Below are 26,857 nucleotides of genomic sequence, written 5' to 3' on the forward strand. Positions count from 1 at the left end.
CCGTTTTCGAGTTCGTCCGCCTGCTGATCCACACAAACGGGCTAGAAAGCGCGAGAGAGAGTGAGCCAGGAGTGAATAATGTTTACCACTCGCTCTGTGGAATCTATCAGGAGTCGAAACTTTAGTTAGGTTTTGCCGTATTAATTTCACCGGAAAGCCTTATTCAAACTGCAACCGATCAATATCATCACTATTAAGGACATATCAGCGGCTGGATCGACTGAATGAAACCATGAGGAATAAAAAACACGGCGGTTGTCGCGATCTAAACTAACGTGACTATCGATCCAGCAGAGCCAAGCTTTTGAAAACGCCGAGCCAGGTAACGTTACTTCGGCGCAGACTTTCAACGGTCAGTTTTTCATGCGGGTTTACCTGTGCTTACGTGGCACCTTTTTGACCTGGAGACTTATTGTAAAAAATCCCGTGTTAGGCTTTTTATCCACTTTTATCGTGGTGATGTATTTTCAGACGTTTAGTAATTTGCGTGGCCGGGACTAGTTTACTTGCGCCGGGAAGCTAATCAGCGGAATAACACTTTCCATTTTTGCGTTAATTTATCCTCATTTGCCTTGTTCACACGATAACCTTCACATACAGCCTCGTACTGCACCCTTCAGATACTGACAGCGGGTTTCGAGACGAGCTTTCATAAGGAGGATAAGTGTCAACGCTGCTCGTGTGTTTTTGGGGTGGTAAAATGGATGCGGGAATGGAGAAGGAGTGCAGCGCTTTGGGAGGGCTCTTCCAAATCATCATGAACGACATGAAGGTGAGTCCTTCTCGGATTAAAATAACAAACCAGATGCTTTGATTCCCCCCCAACATCATGTGTGGGTTTGGAGTCTGCCTGTAAAAAGGCTCAGAATAAGTTATTTTCCAGCTGTTTTGGAGGGTTGGCAACAGTTCTGTGGTTGGCCGGTTGCTGATAGATGTGAATCCAGCCGCCCTGTGATGTGCGGCGTCTTCAAATCATCATTTACATCTCTTTACGCTTATTATCTCGGATATATGAGTGCATTTACTCGTTAAAAAGACTAGTATGCATTTAGGTTATTTGTAAAAAAGTCAAAATATCAGGTTATTCCAGCTTTCATGATGGATATGTTCAAAGGGACTGCTGTCACACTAACATTAAAGTACCATGATATTTACATGGCTAATTAGACATGCACCATGGTATTTTTCTAATTATAATCATTTACTGAAAAACATACTATGGTACTACTAGGCCTGTATTTTGCTTTGAAGTACTATGTAAATACCACGGTACATGTCTTTCAGTACTGTGGTATTTTGATGCAATGTTATTGCAAGATCCATATACAATGGTACATGTCCACAAACGTTGGTATTAAAGCACCATTTCCAATAATACGATATTACCATAATATGCTATTGCAGTGATGTTATGATGGCAGAACCATGGCAAAATCATATTCATAAAGTGTTTAAATGGCACATCAGGGGACTTCAAAAACACTGGTTTATGTCCCAAATGGCATATGTTGGTGTATGACTATAGTATTCATTGTGCTATTACCTGACCTAGTTGACAGTCAATCCATTAACTAAAATGTGGCGGCTCAGTTTGTCATCTGTCAGAAGTTCTAGTTAACAGTCTCAGCACATGCGGTGGTAAGTTATGTTCTGATCTCTAACAGAAGTGTTGGTGACTAACTGGTGAAGCTTCAATAACTGTCGCTTCTGAAGGAGATCTGAAGACTTTTGAGGAACATTGTCAAACACTGGACTTTTAATGTATTGTAGAGCATTTTCATGTTTTATGTTTACAAAGACTGTTTGTTCATCATCATAACTTACTAATTGTTTGCTTAGTTGATAATGTGTTGTAATGCAGTGGTGTGTGTGTGTGTGTGCCTGCCCAGGAGAGCAGGAGGCATAGTGTGTGTCACATCCTGTTATAAACATGGCTCAAATCTGACTCAGACTTTATTCATGATATCAATATCTAGACAGTTTCCACAGTTATGCATTCAGTAAGTTAAAGCATTTTCTATTTATTTTTTCCTGAAAGGATTTCTATTAGGAAGTCTGGTTTGTTTATGTATCTTACTTGTCACTTAATGTGGTTTATTGTGTTTCAAACGCACAGAAAAGCATTGTGGATATCATGTGTGGAGTTTTTCTGTACCTAAGGGTGCCCTCATTTTGGGCACATTACAAAATATGGTCATTAAAATATAATAAAATGTATGATAATAAATAAATAATGTTATGTATAATGTGATGGCACAGTAGCAAAAGTGAATGAATGGACCAGCAGTTTTTTTTTTTTTTGGCAAGGTCCAGCTATCAATTTGTATGGATGCTGTTAATGTGGAAATAGGCCACTTGATTCACAGGAAGGGGGAAGTGTGCAGGATATCCCCATGATTTTGTGTGTGTGCGTGCATGGATTTGCGTACATGTAAAGATATGATTCACAGAAAAACAGCTGCAGGGCATAGGCTACATTTTGGCCTCTTAGTACTCAATAAATATCTCCAACCTTAGTGTGTACACTGATGTCCAAGTTCATGAAGCAGAGAGTTTTAGTTAGTTTGCTTTGCAATCGAGCACTTAATGTAAGCTCGAAATCAAACAATACAAAAGTGCATAGCTCAAACACTATTACTTAGGCTAAATAGGCTGGACTAACTAGCTCTTCCCAGATTCCAGATGTCAGGTAGGCTATATAGGGGAATCACACTATTACATTTCTATATGCACACTACATTAGTACATTATTTTAGATAATTTTAAAATAATGCATGTAAAGTACTTCGCAGGCTGCTGCTTGCTTATGTAAAATGTCACTTGCATTGACAGCCCTCAATTTAAGCGTAGGCTGTAAAAGCCTAAAGTGCAAATATAAATTGTCATTGATCAAAAATAAAGTTAAGCTGCAAGTTGTTTCTTCTATGAATTTGAAACTGTTCTAATGCACATATATTTTCTTTCAGAAATAATAAAGTATTGATGCTTTTTGAATGTATATGTAGTTTAGTAGTGAGTGATGTGAGCTCGGTTAACATCTTGAACCTTGATGGATTCTTTTTTTTTTTTTTTGCTTCATAGCTTGACATTTATGGATTGAAGCGGGTGTTTTCTGGAATGCACATGACTTGATGTTTCCTTCACATCATTTAGAGTTTTTTTTCTTTTTCGATGAATCCAGACCAGTCTGTGATTCTGCTTCTCGGTGATATCAAACGCTTGGCCTATAGCTCTTCTCTTTCAAAAGGACAAGTTTGTGTTCTGAAGAAATTGTCTATTTTTGTTTACCAGAAAAGTAGCACATGCTCTCTTAACAGCTGCACGTAATCAAAGGGATAGTTCAGTTAAAAAAAGATAATAAATCAGTCATGGTTATGAAATTTTGTCTGATGATGATTAATTGTCATGCAATAGTAATATATTTTAAAGCAACAGTGGTTTTAATGTGCATTGTATCATTTCCATAGAAATATAATAAAGGGCTCATTTTCTTTATAATTAGGCTATGTAGCTTTTAATGACCCAAAATCTGTAAATGAAGATTAATTAAATCTTAATTTTTGGATGAACTATCCATTGAATAATGAAACGCAATGCCTGTGAAAGATTCCTTTGCCCCGTACCGTGTGATCTTTACTGGACCAGCGTGTTTGTAGGTATTATTGGACACCTCCATTTATTTGGAGAGAAGGATAGCACAACAGAATTCCAGCTCCACCTGCAAAAATACTGTGAAAGATTGGTTTCTATCATAATACACAGACCTTGGTGAAGAAATGTGTCTTTGTAGGGTTCACGAGTTGACAGGAGGACAGCAGGTAACCCCAGAGTGTTCCCCTTCTGTTGCACTGTTTTAATAAGGTGCTGAACTGGGATCAGATTATGCTGGATAAAGATTGTACCCTTATCCTGAGACGTCACACATAGTATGTTAACGCTTTATATGCTGAAGTGCGTTAGAACCAAGGGGCAACATTCTAATCTGAAAAATGAAGCCTACCCGGAAGTGCGAAAAACTGCAATACATCGAAAATTCGCTAGGGGCAGGTCCCAAAAGGGAGCAAATGTCCATAGACCCCATGTTAAAATGTCCGTTTTCACAGCATAAATTCATGTTTTTACAGGTTGGTCCCATGGACTTTTATTGTATTTTTCGATAGGTTCCCGAGTGCCTGACAGCTGTGAGGGGGGTGAATTTTTTTTCTAACTCGTTAGTTTAGATAGTATTTAGACATAAAATGTATGCCAAATAAGGGCGTGGTTAACTTTGATTGACAGCTGATAACGAGCATAGGCTGCGCCAAGGAGAATGACAACATAAGAAGCGCCATTTTTTAATATACAGTTGAAATATAATACTACTGTTTTTGTATCATGAAATGTAGTTTTAAGAGTTTTTCAGGTGAGAATGTAGTTGTTTAAAGCTCAAATCTGTGGTTTATTTATAAAGATTTATGAAAATTTTATCCAGGTTGTGAGATGCAGGCGATCACCGGGCGCTCGGCGCTCATGTACCCCGCCTGGAACAGCCTATCCTCGGCTAGTCGTTCTGACGTTTGCCGCTGACTCTGGCGTCTCTGTAGTGGTCAAACATGAGATATAATTCGTCTTGTGTATATCTAACGGGCGATTTTTGGTCTCGTGAATCTATAATTTGTTCCCTGGCCAATCGTTTTGGCTGAGGGCTAAGTTAAGTGAAATTTCATAACTTTATAAGCTATTTAACTTTACCGTTGTATGGTTAGACTAGAGCGCTGACTTTGTATGTTTGACTGAATTGTTTGCTTTATTTGTATAGCTTCTTGTACCTTTTACTTATACTTTTGGCTAATGGCTAATATTGATAAAACTGAAATTTAACAAAAAAGAGACTGGGTTGAGTTTTGTCATTTTAAATTTTAATACAACGAAGATGATCTGTAATGTTGTTTACTGCAACATCTGTTGTTTAGTACAAATGCACATATTGCCTGGACCATATTAAAATGTTTAATATTTTTATATTATATTTAAACGAAAAGAGGCAGTTTTATATTTCGTTTTGTTATAAATAGGCTAACGTTATATGCAGTGAATATAATCAATACACGTTGCCTGAACCACATTTGTGTGGCTATAATGTTTAAGATTTCTTTAAATAAAAACGAAAAGAGGCAGTGTGGTGTTTTATAACTTTTTTTTTTTTATTGTTGCCTAAAATATACATACAGAGATAACCGGAGTAGCAGAGCGAGCTGAGTGACGCGCGCTGTTCCATTTGCAGAATAACCGGACTCGCGTCCTTTACCCATATATGGATTGGCCAGAAGGTGGGCGGGGTTAGGATTTCCCAAGATTTTCCAAGATGGCGCACCCATACCCCCCATAAACGACTTCAAAACCGTTCTTAGACGCTTTGTCCATATTTTTTACAGTCTATGGTTAGAACAAGCATGAAAATGGACAAAAGTGCTGCACAAAATAATTTTTTTATTGCATTAGAAAAAGCACAGAGAAGAAAGTGAGGATGTGAGCTGGACTTGAATCTGCTTCACTTACGAGTCTTCACTTACTGCTTGAATCGGCTTCACTTACGAATGGCCTACGATTATTGTGTCGCTTCCGCATTCCGTCCCGCATTTCTTTCTTCACCTTCCTCAGCGTGCTTTCTTTCCTCCCTAAAAGCCCAATCTTAACATCCAAATCAGCTAAATTGGGCTACGTTCACACCGTGAGCCTTAGTGCTCAATTCCGATTTATTGCTCAGATCTGATTTTTTTGTATCGCTGTTTACATTGTTTGTTTTAAATGTGGCCAATATCAGATTCCAGTGTGAAACAGATCATGGTCCCGAACTGACCCGTATGCGCAAAAGAACGATAAAGAGACGTCACGCAGCTCGCTGCCATACAGAAGTAAACACGGAGGACATTAAAGTAAGTGATTAGTCTATGCGTTTATTTATAGTGTGATCTGCTGCGGAAGCCAGCGAATTTATGCGCAGGCAATGTAAAAAAACAAAGACGAGGATGCGGAAAAAGAGAGCAGTTTTTAAACATTTATGATACGAGCCATCGTGTTTTGCTTGTATATAGAGCTGTCACTGTAAAATACTTGAGCTCTGACACATCACTGTCCTTCACTGACTACCTCTCGAATAACTTCGGATTTGTAAAATCTTTGAAGTGACTCTCCCATGAGCGCTGAATTGTGTCTCTAGAGTGACGTAAAAGTCGCATGAATTCTGATGACTGACTGTTCAGACTGAGGTCGCATTACAGACGTGCAATTCCATACATGGAAGCGGCCCAAATGATCACATTCCATGTGGTTTGTGCCATTCACACTGTCATGACAAAAACAGATCTGTGTTACATCTGAGAAAAAAAACTGGATTTGGGCCATATTCACCTGCAGTCTAAACTGCGGTACATGTTTGATATTAAACAGTGTTATTAAAAAAAGCATTAAGCCACAAAAAAGGCACTATTTCACAGGCAGCTTTCTGTGTGCGCACTTTGAGTCGGAGCCGAATGCGGATAAGCAAATTGACTTAGGATAAATGCCTAAATGCGTTGCGTATATCCAAAAATGTCAAAATGCCTTTTTGTAGAGTATTCACGTAATCAAGTAAATATACACAGTTGAGAAAGCAAACGTGTAACAGTATATTGCTGAAGTCTGTCATTAATGATAATCAAACAACAAATGACAAAGGAAAATCACTCCCTGATCTTGACTGAATAACTTAAGCAGCTTTAATAAGGTTACATTAAGCTTTAATGTGAGACTTTGCAGTGTTATTTTACATTTCATTATAAAAGAAAAATTGTTATAGGCTATTACTTCTCTGAAAACCACTGTTAGATCTTCCTCAAAACAACAACAACAACAAAAAATACAATGGAAAACACAGAATTTAGGGGAAAATAAAATGGATTTCATGGGGCCCTTAATTAAAAGATAGCTACTCTGTGGAGTTTAATTGTGAACAAACATGTTTACATTCATTCTCAAGTAAGGTCTAACAAACATGTGGGAAGCATTTCTTTCCCCATTAATGTTAAATTCAAATGAATTTCTAGATAAATATCGATATCGTATGATATAATATTTTTGACCATATTGCCCAGCCCTATTGTGAAATAATCAACAATCCACCAATAATCGTGATTTCAATATTGACCAAAATAATTGTTATTATGATTTTTGCCATTATTGAGAAGCCATAATATGTGCTAATCACTCCAACAAAATTGCATTTTATTGCATATTCCTACAACTACGAATTTGGAAACCAGATTTTATAGGTTGGTGCTCACTAAGTATGGTGCAAATACTGTAATATATTGGTATATTGCATGAAAACTTTAGATCATTGTGTGTGTGTGTTTTAATAAATGTGTACATTCATACTTTCTTATAGTTGAATTAATGTAAATAGCAAGTTGCCTAAATAAGCGTAGTCAGCCACTGATGAGATATCGTACAGGACAAAAGTGAAGCGAAGTGTTTGCAGTTTCAGTTGCAATGTCTTGAATCGTGATGTAACGCATATAGTGAGCTAATTAGCGATATATTTAACCCAGAATTTCACTTGACCTTGCTTTATGAGCTTCAGACATGAATGACAGCTCAAATCATGCAGCATGGTGAGGTGCAGTGGTATTTTTTACTTCACGATTTGCCTGGCGCATGATAAAACGGCTAAACAAATCCCTTAGATTTACGTTTGAAGTGACTTAAGGCCCGTTCACACCAAGATGAAAACTGTAATGATGATAACTATGACGATAGGCAGGCAGGATGGATTCTGAATGGCTGTCAGTGTTTTTGTTAAAATAAAATAAATAATTGGATTCCAATGGTATTATCTATCTGTGCTGTTATCATTATAGTTGTGGTGTGGATCTGCTATTCTTTTACTTTTAGAACCGTTTTTTTTTTTAAATATATTTTTAGCGTTTTAGTTATCGTCCTTGGTGTGAACCAAGCTGTTTTGCAGCCATTTTGCATTCCTTCCCCTCAACCACCCAGGGTTTAGTCCTGCTGGACCCCGATCATTAAAAGGCTTCAACACTTCTTGTTGACATCAGCCAGGCTGTGTGGCAGCTTAAGATGTATTGCTGAAACTAATGATTTCTGTCCTCCCCGTTTGGGATGACGCCAGTCTACAGCTGAGGAGCTGCCTGCCTGTGCACATTCCTGCTTCAGGACGTCCCCCTTCCCCCTCTCCACCATCCCACAATCCCCCCGTCATGAGTAAGTATTGAATGTACCCTGCACAGGCCTGCCTGTGAATCACCTCTGAAACACAACCTGTTTAAAGCTCGCCAGACACTCGTACGTCTAGTACACGTGCACGCACACATACTGGATACACCCTTTCTGCCAGCTAAAGCAGACACACCCTCATATGCACGCACAGGTGCCTATTACTGACATGCAAAGCTTGTGCTAATGAGAGACTTTATGACTCAAGCAGTTTGGAGTGCTTTATGATGTTCAGTAGTGGTTAACCCATTTGGGTTTTTCAGTGGCTGATTACAATGTTAAAGAGTTGGGTGGCCAATCTGAGTATTTGACAGTGACACTTAAGGAATACTTAAAATATCTAAATGTCATTGTTTAGATAAGAAAGTATTAAAGAAGATCTCATCTCTTCTGAACTTTTCTCAGAACTAACTTCACATTTCTGAGACATTTTTCTGAGGCAACAGCTGGCGCTCACTGGAAGACTACATTACCCATCATTTCTTGAGAACTACAGGAAACTAGGGAAACTCAAATAGCTCAAAATACACAGCATAGTTTTTTTTTTTTTTTTCTCTCTCATGTTGATGCTCCTGTGTGATGACTGGTTGGTGACATTGGAGTTTTTCCCTCTTTTCCACCTGGCTTTTATATCGCTTATGAATGTCCATGCAGCCGTGTCGAATTAGCGGCAATTGCTTGAATGGTGGGTTTATTCTTCTTCTTTACGATTATGTTTGCAGGTTCCCAATTAGCATTGGGTTTTAATCCAAAATACTGCCAAATAGGCTATATTCAAAACAAATCTTCCACAATCGTCTTGTCAGTCGTCAGTCCTCACTTTCGTCACTTGATGAATGAAATCTGACTCCTGCTGCTGATCTGTGCTGCGACTCTCGTTCCCGTTCGGCTCACGCTGAATTGAGCAGACGTGTTCAGTTTTTAATTGTAGTGTCTGTTCTCTAACTGAACTAGCCTAAATGATTTTTATTACTATAAAAAATCAAAACAATGGTGCCGCGGTGGGCAAGTGATGAAATTGGTGTGCGGCTGAACACTGTGTAGCACAAGCTTAGTATAATGTAATGTAATATAATATTATACATGTATACATGCATACATACATACATACAAATATAGTGATATACTTTGTGTGCTTTATTAGACTATTTCAAAGAAGTAATCAGTTTTGATATTTCAAAACACCGTTAATTACAATAACAACTGGCTGAAAGAACTAAAAGTATAAAACAAAAATAGAACAGAGACTTGACTTGGATGTGGACCTCAGGGACTTGTGAACATGTCCGACTATACGTTTGTGTACTAAATGCCACTTGGTTTGGCAGTTTTAATACAAAGGTGTGTACATTGGTGTGTAGACAAGTGCAGCTTAAGTTAAGTGTGCTTTTTTTTTTTTTTCTGTGGCTATACACAGTCATGCAAAATTGCTGAAATTATTCCCTTATGATAAGTGCCCTTATAATATTCATGATAATATTAATTGTACAATTTATTTGTGCTATAATATTCATTTCATTTAGTTAGTCTTCTAGCTCTCTATTGTTACCATCTAGTTGAAAAGCATAGTCAGGTTTTGCAGATCTTTTTGCCATAGCTGATGTTTTTGAAAGGAATAGCCTTTCGTAGCTCAGTATGTGGATCATTAGGGTGTTGTTGGTTTACAGCACTATGGCATGTCTCCCTTGAGTCCTTGTTAAAGAGGGGGGATGTTATTAAAAACATTTATTATTAATCAAAGAAACCATCTACAAGGGATGCCGTTTTTTATATTTGAAATTCAGCGACTGATCCTCATTGCAACCTCTGCCTGCTGTATTATATACGCGTGTCTGTTTTGTCACTTGATACAGTGGACCAACAGGTTTTCTGTCCTCTTTTCGTCCTCCGCTCTCTGTGTCACCTCCTCTTTACCACAGCAACAGGCAAAGATGAGAAGGATCGAAGACAGGAAATGATCATATATTTCTTTCATGCGGTTGAAAGCAAAACTCTGGGGGGGCTGCTTCACAGGACAGGTCCTCTCCTGAGAGTCGAGGGGAAAAGAACTGAGAGTTTGAAAAGGAAATGGTTCACAGGACAGATTTGGTAGGAGGGTTCTTATGGGTGGATCGTCCTTTTAAGTTTCTGACAGACTCAGGAAAGCCCTGAAGGCATGTGTACAAATAATGGTCACTAGTTTCCTATGAGATGCATACTTTGTGATAACTATACATTCTGTAATTATGGCCTCCAGAAGGAGCTGCTATATAAAATAAGGCTGTGTCTCAATTCTCAATTTACACTATGCACTAGATGGGCAAGATATTGTTTTGAATGTGCAAGACGTTAAACTCTGTTTGCATTCAGTCCGTGTTAGCATTAGCACACTGTTTCTAGTGCATGTTAGTATTAGCATTTAGCTACATTTTTAAATGATTTTAATAGCATTAATTGTTAAAGAAATCTAATATTATAAACAATTTGAAAGTATATCATCCAGGTATACCCAGGATTAATGTTTTATTTACCATTATCTGGCACAGACTATACTTAATTTCTTAGCTTATTTATATTACATTTATTGGAAGAAAAACTTGTATATTATGTATACAGTCTGTCCTGGTAAATAATAACATTTTCCATTTATTTACAAAGTCTTTAAGTCGTTGTACATTTGGGCAATATTGACTCTATCCTCAATATTCCAATAAACATCTATTGAGTTCCAAAAGTTTGTTTATTTATTGTTCACATTAGCTGAAATCACTGGCAGATAAAGAGTTTTTTCTATATGTATATTGTTTTTTTTTTGTTTTTTTTAAAGAAGTCTCTTATGCTTAAATTTATTTGATCAAAAATACAGAAACAGTATATGAACGTTTTCACAAACAAATCGTGGTTCATCAATAACTTGTTCTAAATTTACGAACAAATGTAGGAACAACTCAAACCACATGTATGCAAAAATCACATTTTCTGGGTGGTCTTATAAACATGTTAAAATTACATTTTTTTTAACATACAGTGCATACATATTTCCTCTTTATATAATGATGATATGCATTGCATATGCATGTATACTGTATACCAGTGTTCACCAATCTCGGTCCTGGAGGGCCGCTGTCCTGCAGAGTTTAGCTCCAACCAGCTCTAACACACCTGTTTGAAAGTGTCTAGTATGCCTAGTGAGACCTTGATTAGCTGGTTCAGGTGTGTTTAATTGGGGTTGGAGCTAAACTCTGCAGGACAGTGGCCCTCCAGGACCGAGATTGGTGAACCCTGCTGTATACAGTAAAAGAAAAGGTGCATTATATCTGGAGCTGTGAGTTTCTTCTGTTTTGATCATTCAAAAACGGTAGTGTATATGTCTTGGTCTTGTATCATCACATGACCTCACATTTGAGTTCAATTATGGAAGAAGCGTTATACTGATCACATGCTTTAAATGCTGAGAGATTTTGTTGACTCCCACAAGACCGAAGACTGTAAACTTCATCAGGGCAATTATATTTTATGGCCTTCTCATAAAGCATTTCCTGGTATGCTTATTTTTAGTGATTAGCTGGAAGACCTGCTTTATTTTTCATCTGTAGAGGGAACAACTGAGCGCAATTATGCAGATTTGTGCTTATTGTGTCACTGCATTAATACTATTAATTAATACTATTATTCGCAGTGTTGGAGAAACACATTTTTTTTTTTTAAAGTAGTTAGCTTCACTGCAAATAGTAGCTAACTGTATTAAAGGTATTTAAGGGGGCAAAATGTAACAACTGTGAAGTTATGAAATGTATATTTAATCAGAGCAGTGTATCTCGGGCTCAAAAACAAAGCGGGCCAACATGTAGCAACATCTGCTGTAATGGAGATTTTTCACATTTTTGAACCCTGTCTTTGTCACTTGCTTCACCATTGGATTTATTTCAAGTAAACTGAAACATCATGTGGCAGATAACGTTTCACCAATGCAATTTATAGGTGTATTTTTTTTTATATTTTATAAAGTATGTTTATGCTATTTGTGGATATAGAGCAGTCAGCATTTTTGGAGATTTTCCGTAATCAGGATCAGCTGTTACTGATACCCGTTATTGCAAATAGAATTAGCTTGATTTGGATTAGATTTTTTAATAAACATTACGGCAAGGAAGACTTTGATTACTGAGACAGAGACTACTGAGAAAACAAGACGAAACCAAAAGATATTCTGATTTATGCTAGTAGTCTGTGATTTAGTCTGTGATGCTGTGAAATTACAACTTGAGTGACGTAAGACTACACGATTAAACGTTTGGAAATGTTGTACCTGGTTTAAATGACATTCAGTTGAGCAATGCATTCTGTACCTCTTTTAATTTGTAGTCATGTAATTAGTCTATTTATTAAATTCTTTGTTGCATTTGTGGCACAACCAGATAGTCAGCAAAGTTGTTTGATGTGACAACGTGTTTTAATTGCATCATGTTTAATTCAATAATTCATCATTGTTGCCTCTTGTCTGCCTATTTGTCAAAGTTGACCAGTCACTTTGTGAAAACTTGTTGCCTAGGTTGTTTTTGGTATAAACACAAGTGTACACCAATGACAGCTTCCTATCATGTGATCTCAGAAAGTTTTCATTCTCATGCACTTTTTTTAGGGATTTCAGTAAACTCATAACTCTAAATATTAAACTTTAGGGCCTATCCACATCTGGAATACTTCAAATAGGTTTATATGAATGTAGGCAGTAATAATAGATTGTCTTTTAAACTAGTAATATTGATGATGGACACCAGATGAGCTGTTGGTACAGTGTAATGATTTACTCTGGTTTGCCCTGACTGACCTCACTTCTTCTCTCTCACTATTTGTTCTGTAGGCGAGTTACCCTGCTTGGGAGGACTTTGTCACCAAAGGCGCTAAGCTGCAATCTCAGTTAAGGTAAGAACAGGCCTCCTGCATTACACACTTCCTTGAATGGGGAATAATTATGATCATCTTGTTTCGAAAGCAGGAAATGTGCTTGATTATTACATCATTCAGGAAGGATTTGGCACCCAGTGTAATAAAAAACATTTGAGAAAAATGTCTTTTAAAGGATCCAAAAAGGCAATGAAGAGGCAGTGTTGAATAAAGAATGGGACTTTAGTTTACTTAAAGGAATAAAGAGATTATTTAGAAGTAGAGTAGAGAAATTTAAATGCAGACTATTAGAAAAGGTGCTGCATGAAAATGAGGATGTATAGTTCATTCAATGGATTGGACTGTCTTAAAGTCATTAGGAATTGCCATTTGCAACCCTTTGTACTTTCATAATGTGATGTATTTCTGAGTGAAAATACAACAGGACTTAATTTTATCTGTCGTGAATTGATTGTATCTTGAAAAGTGGGCAATATACAGGTAGACACGATCTCTCTCTTACCGGTAGAAATTTGTCAACCAGTAGAGATTTTAGACTGGTTTAGACTGCGCCATCACGAAAGCTTATCGCTTGCATGCGTTTTTAGGTATTGCAGTATAGAAACAAGTGATTTTAAACCATTGACGTGCAATAAGCAGCGAAAGAGAACTCATTTTGCTGATATTGTTTCTGAGAAATGCGCACACATGAAGCTGATTCTCATGCAGCGTGTGAGTACTGAACGTGGTTATTTTCGCCGTCTTACTGGGCTTGAACGGTCAAAAACACACCTATGTGTCAAAATGCCCGTCTTTGTGAGCATCCTCATAAACAGTCATTTATATCTTAAGTGAACTTTAACAGTTGAGAAAGAAAGTGCATGTGTATCAGTATATTAGATCAGTGTATTCACTCTTAAAGTGACAGCAGCCTAATAAACCTGCAGCTGTTCATGTTAATCAAACAACAAAAAACAAATAAATCACTCACTGCTTCTAACTGGTCCTACATCATGTCCAATTTTCACAATCCATTTTTTGTCCAAAGTTTTGTTGACTTAATGATCGACACCAAGTTACGCAATGGTACAACCCATTGAACATGTTGGACTGTATTATTCCTTGTTAATTTGCGGCAGATAAAATTTTGTATCTGTTCTGACATATGTGAAAGAGAGACTTAGCAAGTGAGGAAATTATCTTTTAGTTTAGCCCTGGTTCCATTTTTCCAGCCCGTCCCCTCTGCCTGACCTCTCTGTTCTGTCCCTGGAGAGTAAACAGGGTAATGACCCTCCCAAAGGTCCACTCCATTCCTACAGATAAACATCAAACACGCTCCACTCACACACACCATTACCATTGCCAGCTCCTCCGTCTGGACTGCCAAGAGCTGATCAGGGACTGTTTTTTAAAGTTTCTCATGACTTTGGGCATTGTTAGTGTTTTTGTAAACAGAGTGTTGGGTAATATTTACCCATTGCATTATATCACAGTATGTCTAAGTTGAACAACATCTCCGTACATGCAAATATAGATACTAGACTAGCTGGTTTGGTAATGGCTGCTTTAAATCTTAATCCAAACCGACTGCTGCCTTTTATGTGTAGTTGTGCTGAGCAGCCTTTAACGTGCCATTAAACACATGTTTTTGAGATATGTGGGTCAGTAATCTTTTTTTTTTTGCTTATTTAAAATTGAATTCATTCAGACAGTGACTGGGATACACCTATTCTAAGATGAACCAGTTCACTATTTTTGAATTAATTTATTTTGATGATTTCATGGGGGTTTGAGGTAAAAGTTCTGTTTGTAGTTGTGTACCATCTGTAGATAATTTATTAGTCTCATTTAAAGGCATAAAATTCTTGAAGAAAGTTTGGCTTATTTATAAATTAATAAATAAAATAGTGTATATAATTCAATATAATTAATATTTTGTAATGAAAAAAAATCTTTAAAGGTATTTGTAAACTGTAAAAGTTTACCATTGTACCATTTTTATTTGTCATTTAATCAAAGAAATTCAAAATAATCAAAGAAAAAACTTATATGAGTAGGTGACTAGTCATCCAACAACTATGAAATGTCTCTGTTAACAACTTTGGACATAGTTAATACAACCAGGATATAGATTCAGTACTATTAGTTTAACAATGCTCTTCAAACGGAAGGTAACCAGTAACATATTTTTCCTGGGCGTCCCTACCATTAACCCAACTTCTATTCCTAGAACCAGAATTAAAGAGATGCGAGTCTACCTATCAGGCACAAAAGCTTTTGCAGGACTTGGGGGGCCGCTGTGGGGAGGTGGGGGATTTGCTGAAAGGCTGTACTTTGTAGTTCATATCACCTGATACCACAGAGCTTTCTCTGATAAGCTGAGATCTCTCTCTTCAGAATGAAGGCTCTGAATGGATCCTACAATGGCACCATTGACCCTGTCAGTATGTGCCCGTGTCCCTTCCGATGAACACGCTGAACTCTTTCTATTGAGTGGCTCCGACCGTTTTCCATCTTCTGACCAGGGAGAAGGCTATAGATATTTTTCACTGTCTAATCAAACGATTAAGTATATGTAAGCTTACATACCGAAGGGAGTTGGTCTAATGTCAAATCAAGTAGGATTGAGATTTCTACACAAGACCACTTTATTTTTTGGCCACAGGTAAGGGTGTGCAATATCATGATTTTAGATCGTGAATAATTAATAAAAATGTCTCCACGATCTGCTCTTGAAGAAAGGTTGTAGTATCATACTACAGTGCACCTTCTATCAGTTGCAGTTCTGGCGCCACCATCACAAAATTTAGTTAGACGCATTTATTTTATTTACATTGCTACATATAATCTTGTAGCTGATTGGTCTGTGTTGGTAATTATCTCGAGATGACGTATAGCTTCAACACTTCTAGTGTAGACTGATTTGTGTTAAAACTGTTTTTGTTGATGGTTTGATAATGCTTTCAGCTATGAGTATGAATTTTGTACTCTCAATTACATTTATTGAAGCTTTTTCCCATATTTATCTAAACCCTTTTTAAGGTCCAACAGTTTTCCCCCACCATTAGTGCAGAAAATGTAAAACGAATGCAGATTGTTTTGAAGTGCGTTGCACTTTAGTTATCAGCATCTTCAGGTATTTAAATTTCATTCATCCAGAGTATTGCGGTCTGCTGTGCTGTTAACATTGGCTCCTGGTGCAAGCTCCAAAAAACTGTCAGTGGAAATATTTGTCATGAAATACCTGCATCATGGACTGTTAGCAAGAATCCAGTCAAAGCCACTTTGCTCGTGAGTTTTTCCTACAAACAAACTCTTTCTCTTTCTGTCGTTCAGGACAACAATCATCGTCACTAGCTCATTCCTGGACGCTTTCCAGAAAGTGGCTGACATTGCAACTGGAACACGAGGTAAGATGAGATCTTTACCTTCTTTGTCTCTCTCTTGTCTCTTGTCTCTTGTCTCTCCAGTGATCGTAATGAGGAAAGCAGGCAAATCGTACTTCACAGGAAAGGTTATTCATCAGAAACATGAAGCATTGACTCGGAGCGCCTCAAGATTCGTCCAAATGTCTTTTCCTTTTTTAAGGCAGATGTGTGCTGTATGAGACTAAAGTGAGAAGACGATGTGTTTTATAGCGTTCTGAATGATAGTACTCCTGGTGATGTGCATAAAACCGAGAATTAAATCTTCACCAACCCTCTGGAATTTGACAGTGCATATTGCTTAAGTGTTTGGTACACGTTTTCAGCAGTATGTCATATGCTATTTACCAGTCAAAAGTACTGAGACTAAGCTAAGATATGAAAGATGATGTGTGTAATATTATCAGTGTTAAAACACTTTTTCCTATCCCAGTTTCAAGCGCAGAGACGGCTAGAAGTGAGCCATTCGTAGATTGACTCCCGTGAGAAGTGTAAACACTGTGGTGATAGCAAAACATTGCTGTGTTAGCATTCCGGCCAACCCTAACGTAGCAATGCCAATGACATGATCTGGGGGGTGGGGCTATCTGTTTGAGTGACCAATGACAGACAGGAGTTTGTTTGGGAATTCTGTTTGAAAACCTTTATTTTTTACAATTTTGTTTGAAACACTACAAGCGCGAATTTTGATTAAAGTCGTTTCACTTTCTATTTTATCATTCCAAACTCATTTGTTGGATTATGTTGTTTATTTTTCTTGAGCGAGATTAAAGGAATCATGTTTTCCCTTTGAAGATCATCTTTTTCTTATCGTTCTCGCAGGCAAAACTGAGAACTAGTATTGCAGTTTATCCTGTCATGCTCTGATTCTAGTGTATTATCTCTTTGTTTATTTTATGTTATCTCTTTGAAATGTGTAGTTTGTTTATTTGAATTTTGTGAGGTCTCACCTTTAGGGCAGTGTGTTAACGTCCTGAAATCAGCGGTGTAAAATCCTCTCACCCTAGGCAACAAATGTTCAACCTTTATTGACACAGAACCAGAAGAAAGTCATCATGGTATTGTTCTGTGCTCTGACAATTGGAGGAAGGCATGACTGTCTCATAATGGCCAGGATTGGGTTACATAGCTCCACTCCTTGTTAAGGTGACCTGTTGGTTTCTGTAGTATTTACGCTGTGTGTTTGTGCTCCTCGTTCTTGATACTGCTTCTGTGATTTAGCCCTGACTCTGTTTATCTTGCTGATAGTCCAAGAATTTTACCTTGATCTTGTGTTGCTAAACGCTGAATGATATTAGCATTACAATCTGTCTTAAGTTGTTTGTTTCAGTTTATTTAATGAGCTTAATCAATGTAGCCTTGGGTGGGAAGTATGCTTCCATTACTTTTTTTCGTCTTCACCCTTCCTTTTATCCATCTCCCAATGTGCTTAAACTTAATTTTAGACTTGTATGCTTAGTGTTGTTTATATACTCCATTTTCCTTGCTCTATCTAGTCTACAAAGAAAATTGCCAACCATAGTAAATAATTTGTGACTTGTTTTGTTTGTATAGAGGAAACCTGATGCTTGTTCCTAATGCACTGGTCCACAGCTGAATCAGCCAATGGCGAAGCTGTGTTGTATATCAGTTGTGAGTTGCATTCAATAGCTTTCTGTTTCCAACTTTCTACTTGGACAAATAAAATAGAAACAGCATTTGACATCACCTTTGAAACTTGTGCGTAAGTCCACAACAGTGACATCACGTGAACGTGGAGGGATAGACAGCATGTCAGCGCTCTAGGTTTTGGAACAGAGCTGTAGTATTAATTTATAAACAGGTTCTGAGTTTTGTTTCAATTGCATATGCAAATATTTTTATAGCCTAAGAGAATTATTTTTCTCCAAAAAATAGAAGTAGTCTTGACATGCCAGAAAAGGGAAGTGAAGGAGCATTTAAATATTTTCCTGCTAATGTTGCCGCCCCACCTTATCACGAACGAGCTGTCATGACTCAACCCTGCTGTGTCATGCCTTCTGATGGATTTAGCTGGAAAATGGTTACATGAAATTCAGTTGTTGTCATAATTCAACTGAATGTCAGTGTTAGCTAGGAATGGCTGTGTTGAGGATTTTAGCCGATGTTTTTTTTGTTGTCGTTCTCACAGAAGATAAGAATAGTGCATGTGTTTTGGTTGGAGTTTATGTTTGATTAGGAAGTCGGCATTGACATGACTGGCATCTCTTTCAGTCTGAAGAGATTGCTGTTCGTTTTACGTTCTTCAGATTGTTGTCGGCTTTGTGACAGGCTTAGTCTTTGTGTGGTCACTTTCACTGTTCTCTTTACTGATGAATTACTGCATTGTGAGAATTTAATGTCATTGATAAATTGTTTCCAGTAATTCAATAGGTGATGGACCAAATATATTTAATATAGCTAACAAACAAGCAAATGTCAACATAACTACACTTCCAATATTTAGCAAAATTTTCTGCCTTATATTATAAAATTTTCTGCCTTATATTATTGGTCTGTTTTTTTTACCATATTTGTCTTGTACACTGAAAAAAAAAATGCTTTTTGATTTTATATCTTCATTTTAAATATATATTTGTATTTCAACTTATTTTTTATCAATTCAAATATAATGTGTAGGTTCCAATATTCAAGTCTGTGATATTGAGCAAATGGATAAGACCTGTAAGTATTTAACGTTCAGTTATGTTGTAATATTAAAATACTGTCTGCAGCTCGCACGGCACAAGTGGGAATATACTTGTTACTCCACTGGCATCAGCAAAGCTATTGCTCATTGGATGTAGCCTGATGAACCATAAGCTCTACTCTTCAGCACAATGGTAACCATAAAATCTTCAATATAACAGAAACTCTTTTAAATGTCAAACATAACTGAACATTAAGTATTTTCCTTCACTCAAAAACACATAAAATAACACTTAATTTCAACATTTACTCTTTTGATCCGGCCATATGCAAAGCATGCTGGGAACTAACAATCCACCGCCCAGTTTCAGTTAATGCAACAAAAATTATTGAAGTAATCCCAACACAAATGGATTAAGTGAACTTCAATTTGAACACAATGAAATTAAGGTAGGAGTAGGACTAAATGTATAGCTATCGTGTTGCTTTAGCTCATTTTGATTAAGTAATTTGAACAAGCAGCAAAATAATTCTTTTCAGTATAGGGCATGAACACTTACTCTCTGTTGTCTGATTTTTACCAGGATTCTTCAGTCCCAGTATTGATTATGTTGACAAACATATCAGCTGCTGACCCACTCACATCCCCTAAACCTGATCAATCGACTTATTGATCACAGCTGAGACAGCTTTGCTCAACCAACCCATCTGCTCAGGGTTTCTTTCATTTGATAAAATTGCTTTTGAAAACACTTAAAATTTTGTATATGTATTAATTTTTTTTAAATCACATTTACATTACATTGCAGTAAATTACTTTTTTTAAATTACATTTAATTATTTGGTTATATCCGATATTTGGAATATCCGATATTGGGTAATTAATTGTTTCTGCCTATTACGTGGCTCACTTTCTTGATTTCGATTGGTCAACTACAACATATGTCCTGGTAAACCTGTTGATCTTTATTTTGCAATTATGACTAGCTGACTGAACATTTTCCCTTACTTATCAATCCATGTCTAAGATCAATGATGTTAATGAATAATAAAGACTAGACCAGATCTCCAACATAACCTTGTCTCCACTTTCTTTCATCCAAAACATCTGCCCATGTGGTAGCCAAAAGACAGGATGAGATAACCACCCAAACCTCCATCTTTCTAATCCATGCATTCATCTATCCCATACTTATTCATTCACTGGCCATCCTTTTTTTTCCCAGCACTTTTAAGGCAGCTTCTCAGAGGACAGCTGCTGACCTAAATGTGCAGCTCATGAATTTGTGCCTTAGTGAATAGAACATAAATATCAAAGCAGGGCATTCTAGTGCTCACTTCTAAGGAAAATTCTTCATGTTCTCTCACTTAACATTACGTTTAAGCTCTTGTTCTTACAGCCCACTGATGATATAATCAAATATCTGGGTAGCTGCTCTTCACGAGGTACTGCGTGTGTAAAGATCCTTGAACAGCTGTGTTAAGACAAAAAAGGAAGAGCAGATGTATGATGAATACATGGAGGTATAGTTGGAGTCGTCAAAAGCACTGTTGCACCGTCACTGGCTGGGGTGTCGTTTTGGTCCCGCACCTGTTTTTGGACTGTGCCTGGTTCACAGCTGCCACACTTTCACAAAGGGGCCACACCAGCCCCAGTTGTCTGTAAAATGTGTGCACGCGTTTGGATCCCCCACTGACTCTCAAACGTCAGACCCCACTGCAAACATTCCAGATACAGGAAAGCTGGATCGGCATGTATGTGTTTGTGGGGAATTAACCCACTGAGAGAGCTGACCCTCACTACCCCCCTCACTATCCCATATGAGAGTGATTGAGCATGCGGTGAACAGCTGTGAAGTCCCATGACCCTTTCACGTAAAGACTATGTATGCATGCCGTACAGCATTATTTGTACACTCAATTCTATCTGACCTATTTTACTCTTCATAAACTAGATGCATGTAGATTTGGTGTGTCCTAAACCTCAGTGTCTAAATCGGGACTTCCCAACTTTTTCTGCTGAACCCTTTAAAGGGATAGTTCACCCAAAAATGATAACTCGGTCATCATTTACTCACCCTCATCATGTCATTCCAAACCTGTATTGCTTGCTTTCTTCTCTGGAACACAAAAGGAGATATTTCTTGTGAGGCTTGAGGCTGTAAAGGTTCAAAATGGAGGTAAAAGCACTTTTAAAGTACACTACCAAACTTTTTTTTTTTTACCAAAAAAAAAAAAAAGATAAATTAATACTTTTATTCAGCATGAAATTGATCAAATGTGACAGTAAAAACATTCATAATGTTACAATGATTTGTATTTCAAATAAATGCTGTTCCAGCAACAGATCAGCTTATTAGAATGATTTCTGAACTATCATGTGACACTGAAGACTGGAGTAATGGAATTACTTTCACAGGAGTAAATTATATTATATTAAAATATATAAATTATATTATTTTAACATATATATATTCTATATATATTCTATATATATATATATATAGAGAGAGAGAGAGAGAGAGAGAGAGAGAGAGAGACCAGTTATTTTATTAATATTTCACAATATTACTTTTGTTTTATTTTTTTTTATCAAATGAACGGAGCCTTGGTGAGCGTAAGAGACCCAAACCTTTTGAACAAAAGTGTAAAATAAAAGACTTTTAATTTAGTAATTTTGTCATTATTTATTGATAATCCTCCACTATATTGACCTTTTAGTTTTAACCTTTGTGACTGGATAATATATTCAGTGAGTTGAACATTGAGAGTTGTGTAGAAACATTCAGAGTGGTTTTGTGAACTGGGTTAACTGAAAAAGTTATATTCTGTAAATGATGTCAGAATTTTCATTTTTGTGTTAGCTATCCCTTTAAGATCTTATACAGAGAATATTTCTAGTTATCTTTCCTGTGATTCACTTTCCATAATAAATCACATTGACGTATGAATGGACTTTACCTTTAGCAGTGATTCTCCTTGCTACTGTATTGTATTATGTGATGGTACGTTCACTGTTGAAAAGGCCTGCAAAAACTTGCCTTGTGATCATAAGGTCGGTGACATGAAGTGGATTTGTTCCCTTGGGGCCGTTTTTTAAAGCAGATAGTTTTTAAAAGAACAAAAACGTTTTAGTCTCTTCTCTCAGGGAACTCATGACTGGTTAGTAGTCATGTGTGGTAGATGTTACATAATTGGTTGGCACACCCAATGTTTAATCTAAAGTGAAACTGCCTCTGGAGTTTTAGAGATTCATGTAATATTTTGAGTGTGATTGAAGTACAGTATGACACGAGTGTTCAATATAACACTAGCATGCATCCTTATGATTTATTCTACTAATACATTAACTCTTTTTACTCTATGCCTTATGCCGAGTTCACACTGCACGATTTCTAAAGTAGTCGGGTCACTGTTCTTTTCACACTGCACGACTATCTGGGGTATCATTCAGTTGCTGCTGTGTTCACACCTCACGATGGATCGGTGACAGGAGGTTTCACACTGCATGACTTTACATAAGAAAGAATCGCCGACAACGACAAACTACGTTTCACAACCAAACACAAGCGAGAAGTGATAAGGAAATAACGCAAGAAACGCGTGTGTTAGACTGAAATTGTTATTAAAATGATAGCCTGCAAGAAGATTGCGATTCAAATTGTCTGTGCGCTGATTTGCAGTGAAAAGGAGAGAAAAAAAAAACAGATTATGCAGGAGGAAATGGTTGGGAAGACGAGGGGAGCAAGGATTGTGTGTTCTGCAAAGAGAGTTGGGGGTAAATAAATCAAAAAACCATGAACACTGAGTCATGGGCTCTTGAAAAGAGTGTCCCACAAAAGGAATGTAAAAAACATGACATTTCCGTTCCACAGTCTTTTTGTAGCACGTTTTTGTGACTTTTTCTAAATATATAAATAAAAAGGAAGGCGTCTGAATCATGAGCAGGCGTTGAATGTGGAGTCTGTGCTGTGGAGAGAGTCAGTGGGTGAAGTGAGTAGGTGTGAACAGTGACGGACTGTGTAACACGGACACACTGGATGCTTTTGTGCGGGCTGGGCATGAGTGGGCACTAGCTAAACTAGTGTTTAAGGAACGAAGGAAAGAGTGTGAAGTTTATTTTGGACTGTCTGTAGAGCCGCAGAGAGGGAGTATAGACGAGGATGGGATGACTGTATGGTCATGTTTAGACAAAAAAAAAAAGTGTGAGATCTTTGATTCATGATCATGTTTTTCTAAACACCATGTCATCAAGTTAGATGCAATAAAGCAGGAACTAAAAACGACCATGTTAATTTTCCATGTTAATTAGAGGTTTCGTTTGAAATTTATTTGTAACATCTGTGGCACTGAATCTAATCGGATTATGTGAAACCATGCAATTTAGTTATGATCTTAGGCTTTAATGTTTGTCCAAATGTCATGTGGACCACTTTTGTACACTTCTTGTTTTTATAGACGCGTGTCAAACCAAACCCAGATGTTATGCAATCCATGCCCACAGATCATCTGCTTACAGAGGAATTTCTTGAGGGATACTTTGTTCATGTCGCTCCTCAATCCGCTGCACAACGACGTCTGTGAAAATGAACGTTTTATTTACATTTTCTTTACTCAGTGCCATAGGGTCGATTGTCGCATTAACCGAATGTTTTCCATCATTGACTGATTTTTCTTAGCAGTGACGGAAAAGTCTAAAGGTCGTCCGTCATTTTGACCGATTACACTGAGGGTGATCTATTGTAATTTGTAACTGTAATTCCCACCCCTGTACAGTTGATGGTGAGTGCGTAAATTAATCTCAATGCGTGCCGTCTTTGTCCAGCCAGTGGCTTTAGTCACCTCAACATACAATTGCGAAGATGTCACGGCAGCTGAGTGTGAAAAGTTTCTACAAATGGCCAAATTGTTGTGCTGTTGTTGATTAAAAGAGGTGAAGAAAGAGGGACTGATACGGATGCGGTGGAGGATGAATGACAAACAACAGACAATGTTTATCAGTCACTGGCACAGGCAAACACACTTTGGGCCCTATCTTGCACCCAGCGCAATTGACTTTGTACACCGACGCATGTATCATTCCTATTTTGCACCCGCGCACAGCGGACTTTTCCCTCCACAGAAGCACGTCGGTAAACTAAGGAGTGAACTTGCGCTCCCCGGGGGGGGGGGGGGGGGGGGCGGGGGGGCGGTGCAGCGAAAAGAGGAGGCGTGTTTTGGTGCAAACGTTCCCTGGTGCTATTTTGCAGGTTTAGAAAACAATTCCGGCACTGACCAGGAAAAAACCTAGAGTCCTTGGCGCGTTGCGCATGTTATTCATATGCTATTTTAAGGGTGCATGCTTGGCCATAATGTAGCGTGTGCACAACGCGCATACACTTTGATTCTCTCATCTACACAGAAGCAGCAGTTTTCATTTTTGCAAATCATACATTATTAGAAGGAAAAATATTAACACATGAGGGAAATCATTGTTGTGTCCATGAAGATGTGAAAAAATATGCATAAATCTAGCTTACACATTTACCCAAATTATTATACGCCTGTTTAACCCAAGCTAATTTGGGTGGGTTTCTCCATCCCCATACAATGTAACTTCTCTGTGTTTTACGGCCCTGACGAGAACGTCGGTCTCCTCGCTGTGAACCGCTCCTGGTGCGCGCCTGGCAAATCCGCCGTTATAATAGCAATCCGCCATGGAACAAGTGCGCCTGATCTTAAAGGGAATGTGAGATGTCGCTCTGATTGGTTTATTTCACGTTAAACCCAAACCACACCTATGAATAAGGAAGCTACTTCAGACCAACCCATTTTAGATTTGCGTCGGGCGCAAGATTCATTTATCCCGCCTGTATAATAGCAACAGAGCCCAAGACCCGCCCACAAAGTTACTTGCGTTTCGCGCTTGATACTTGCGTTTCAGATCGTTAAAATAGGGCCCTTTAAGTCCATGCGGACCAAGAGGAAGGTTTGAGTCCAGGCAGATACAGATAGTCGATTGAGTTTTTATGCATTTTGTTGATATTTTTTGTTGATATTACGTTTTGCAATATTGAGTTGTACAGTTCAGGAACAAACGTCGTGTTTTAGTGACCTCTGCTGTCACTGCGGAAAAAACAAACATTCGTCTGCTCTGTATGGTGTCAGTCTCTGTTCATCTGTTCTCTTCATAAATAAATACATAACCCGACCAAGCTAAATGCATAATCTTGCCCCATATGCTTGTTCTTTACGTTCATGGTTAAAAATTTAAATGTTAACAAAAACAAAAGTTAAATGTCAGATCATTAAAATATGAAAATTAAAACGACTGGTAAAAGATTATAACATAACTTTTACGACCCTGTCCTTCAAATTAATGAACAATGAGAAAGTCTAACGCAATCACTGCGTAGGGCGTTTGTGTGGCAGACATTTCGAACTCACATGACCCAGTGATCATTTGGAACACAAACTGCCTAGAGCTTTTATCTTGTTTGAGGCTTGTGGCTAAGTGTGGTCTCAATGACTCACGTGGAGAAAGGAACCAAGTGGTACAAACCCAACCCTGTGATCCAGCGGAGAACATCCTCTTTCCATACTTGCTTTTTAAACAAGAATCACAAGTCTGTATAAGATCTTTTGGCCAAGAAGCAAGCGTATGTGGCTTGAAATAAGTGATTGTTGTACCCAGTGACTGTAGCTTTTGTAAGTAAAGTTTAAAAATAGTGTTTCTTTTTTTGCTTTAAAGGATTAGATCACCCAAAAATGGTTGTATGCAATGACAACGTACAGTAGCCACAGACAGAAGGTCCAAAAAGGACATCCAGGCACCATAAAAGTAGTCTAAATTAATTCTATAGAATTTGCACTGACTTATGAGCTTTATAAAAACAAAACAAATTTACACTACCATTTATATATATATATATATATATATATATATATATTTGAAAAGTCCCTTATTCTTAGCAAGGCTGCATTTATTTGATTACAAATAACATTATTAGCCTTTTGACATTTAGGCTGGTATTAATATGAAATTAAGACCCTTTATTTGAAGGTCATCATATTAATGCTTGTTTTAAATGCTAAATGGTTATGATAAAAATAATCTAATACGGTTTCCACCTAACGTAGGCACCATATGAAGTTTGACTGTGCCAGCCTTCCTACAATGGAATCTTGCTTGCAGAACAAAAGCGACCTTTGCTGGGCTCTTTTTTAAGTGTTTTGCTCAGTTGGAGAGACTTCCCTGATCTCAGCTAGCTGATATGGTGGTATGTGTTTAAAATCCTCCTGCCAACCAATGACATCCCTAGTTTTTTTTTTTTCAGATTTGTTAAATGATAGTGCACATAGGTAAGAGGAGTCTGTTCCACAAACGCGGTTTGCACATTTAGATGTATGAGTTTATGATCAAAACTAACTTTAGCTGCACAATAACTTTATTCTAGAGCTGCTATAAAGCCAAAACAATCTGTTACTTTAATTTCCTATTATCACTGTAAAGCTGCTTTGAAACCATATTGAGTGTATATGAGTCCATATTGTTGCTATATATTAAGGAAGGATAATACAAACATTGCCTAAAGGTCAGGAAGGACTTGGGACGCCTTGGTATGCTGTGACAGATCATTTAAAGTCAGCTTTGGGAGGAAGTTTGTCCCCCAGACGTGGTTTACGAG

The 26,857-nt window shown here is 37.6% G+C and overlaps 1 protein-coding gene across 5 annotated transcripts in view; it reads left to right on the forward strand.

Annotated features, from left to right (window-relative positions):
• Positions 1-32: 32 nt before the first annotated feature.
• mtss1 (MTSS I-BAR domain containing 1) overlaps positions 33-26,857 on the forward strand; it is a 58,269-nt gene continuing 31,444 nt past the window's right edge. Inside the window, exons 1-4 of one of the 5 annotated variants that reach the window (XM_079884927.1) lie at positions 48-322; positions 621-772; positions 13,097-13,158; positions 16,456-16,529. In XM_079884927.1, coding sequence (XP_079741053.1) covers positions 701-772; positions 13,097-13,158; positions 16,456-16,529 — 208 coding nt within the window. In that variant the 5' untranslated portion in view covers positions 48-322; positions 621-700. Of the gene's footprint in view, positions 773-13,096; positions 13,159-16,455; positions 16,530-26,857 lie in introns of all 5 variants that reach the window. The other 4 variants (XM_079884925.1, XM_079884926.1, XM_079884923.1 and 1 more) reach the window with 4 other exon arrangements.

The sequence above is a fragment of the Squalius cephalus genome (genome assembly GCF_949319135.1).
Source record: "Squalius cephalus genome assembly, chromosome: 10".
NCBI lineage: Eukaryota > Metazoa > Chordata > Actinopteri > Cypriniformes > Leuciscidae > Squalius > Squalius cephalus.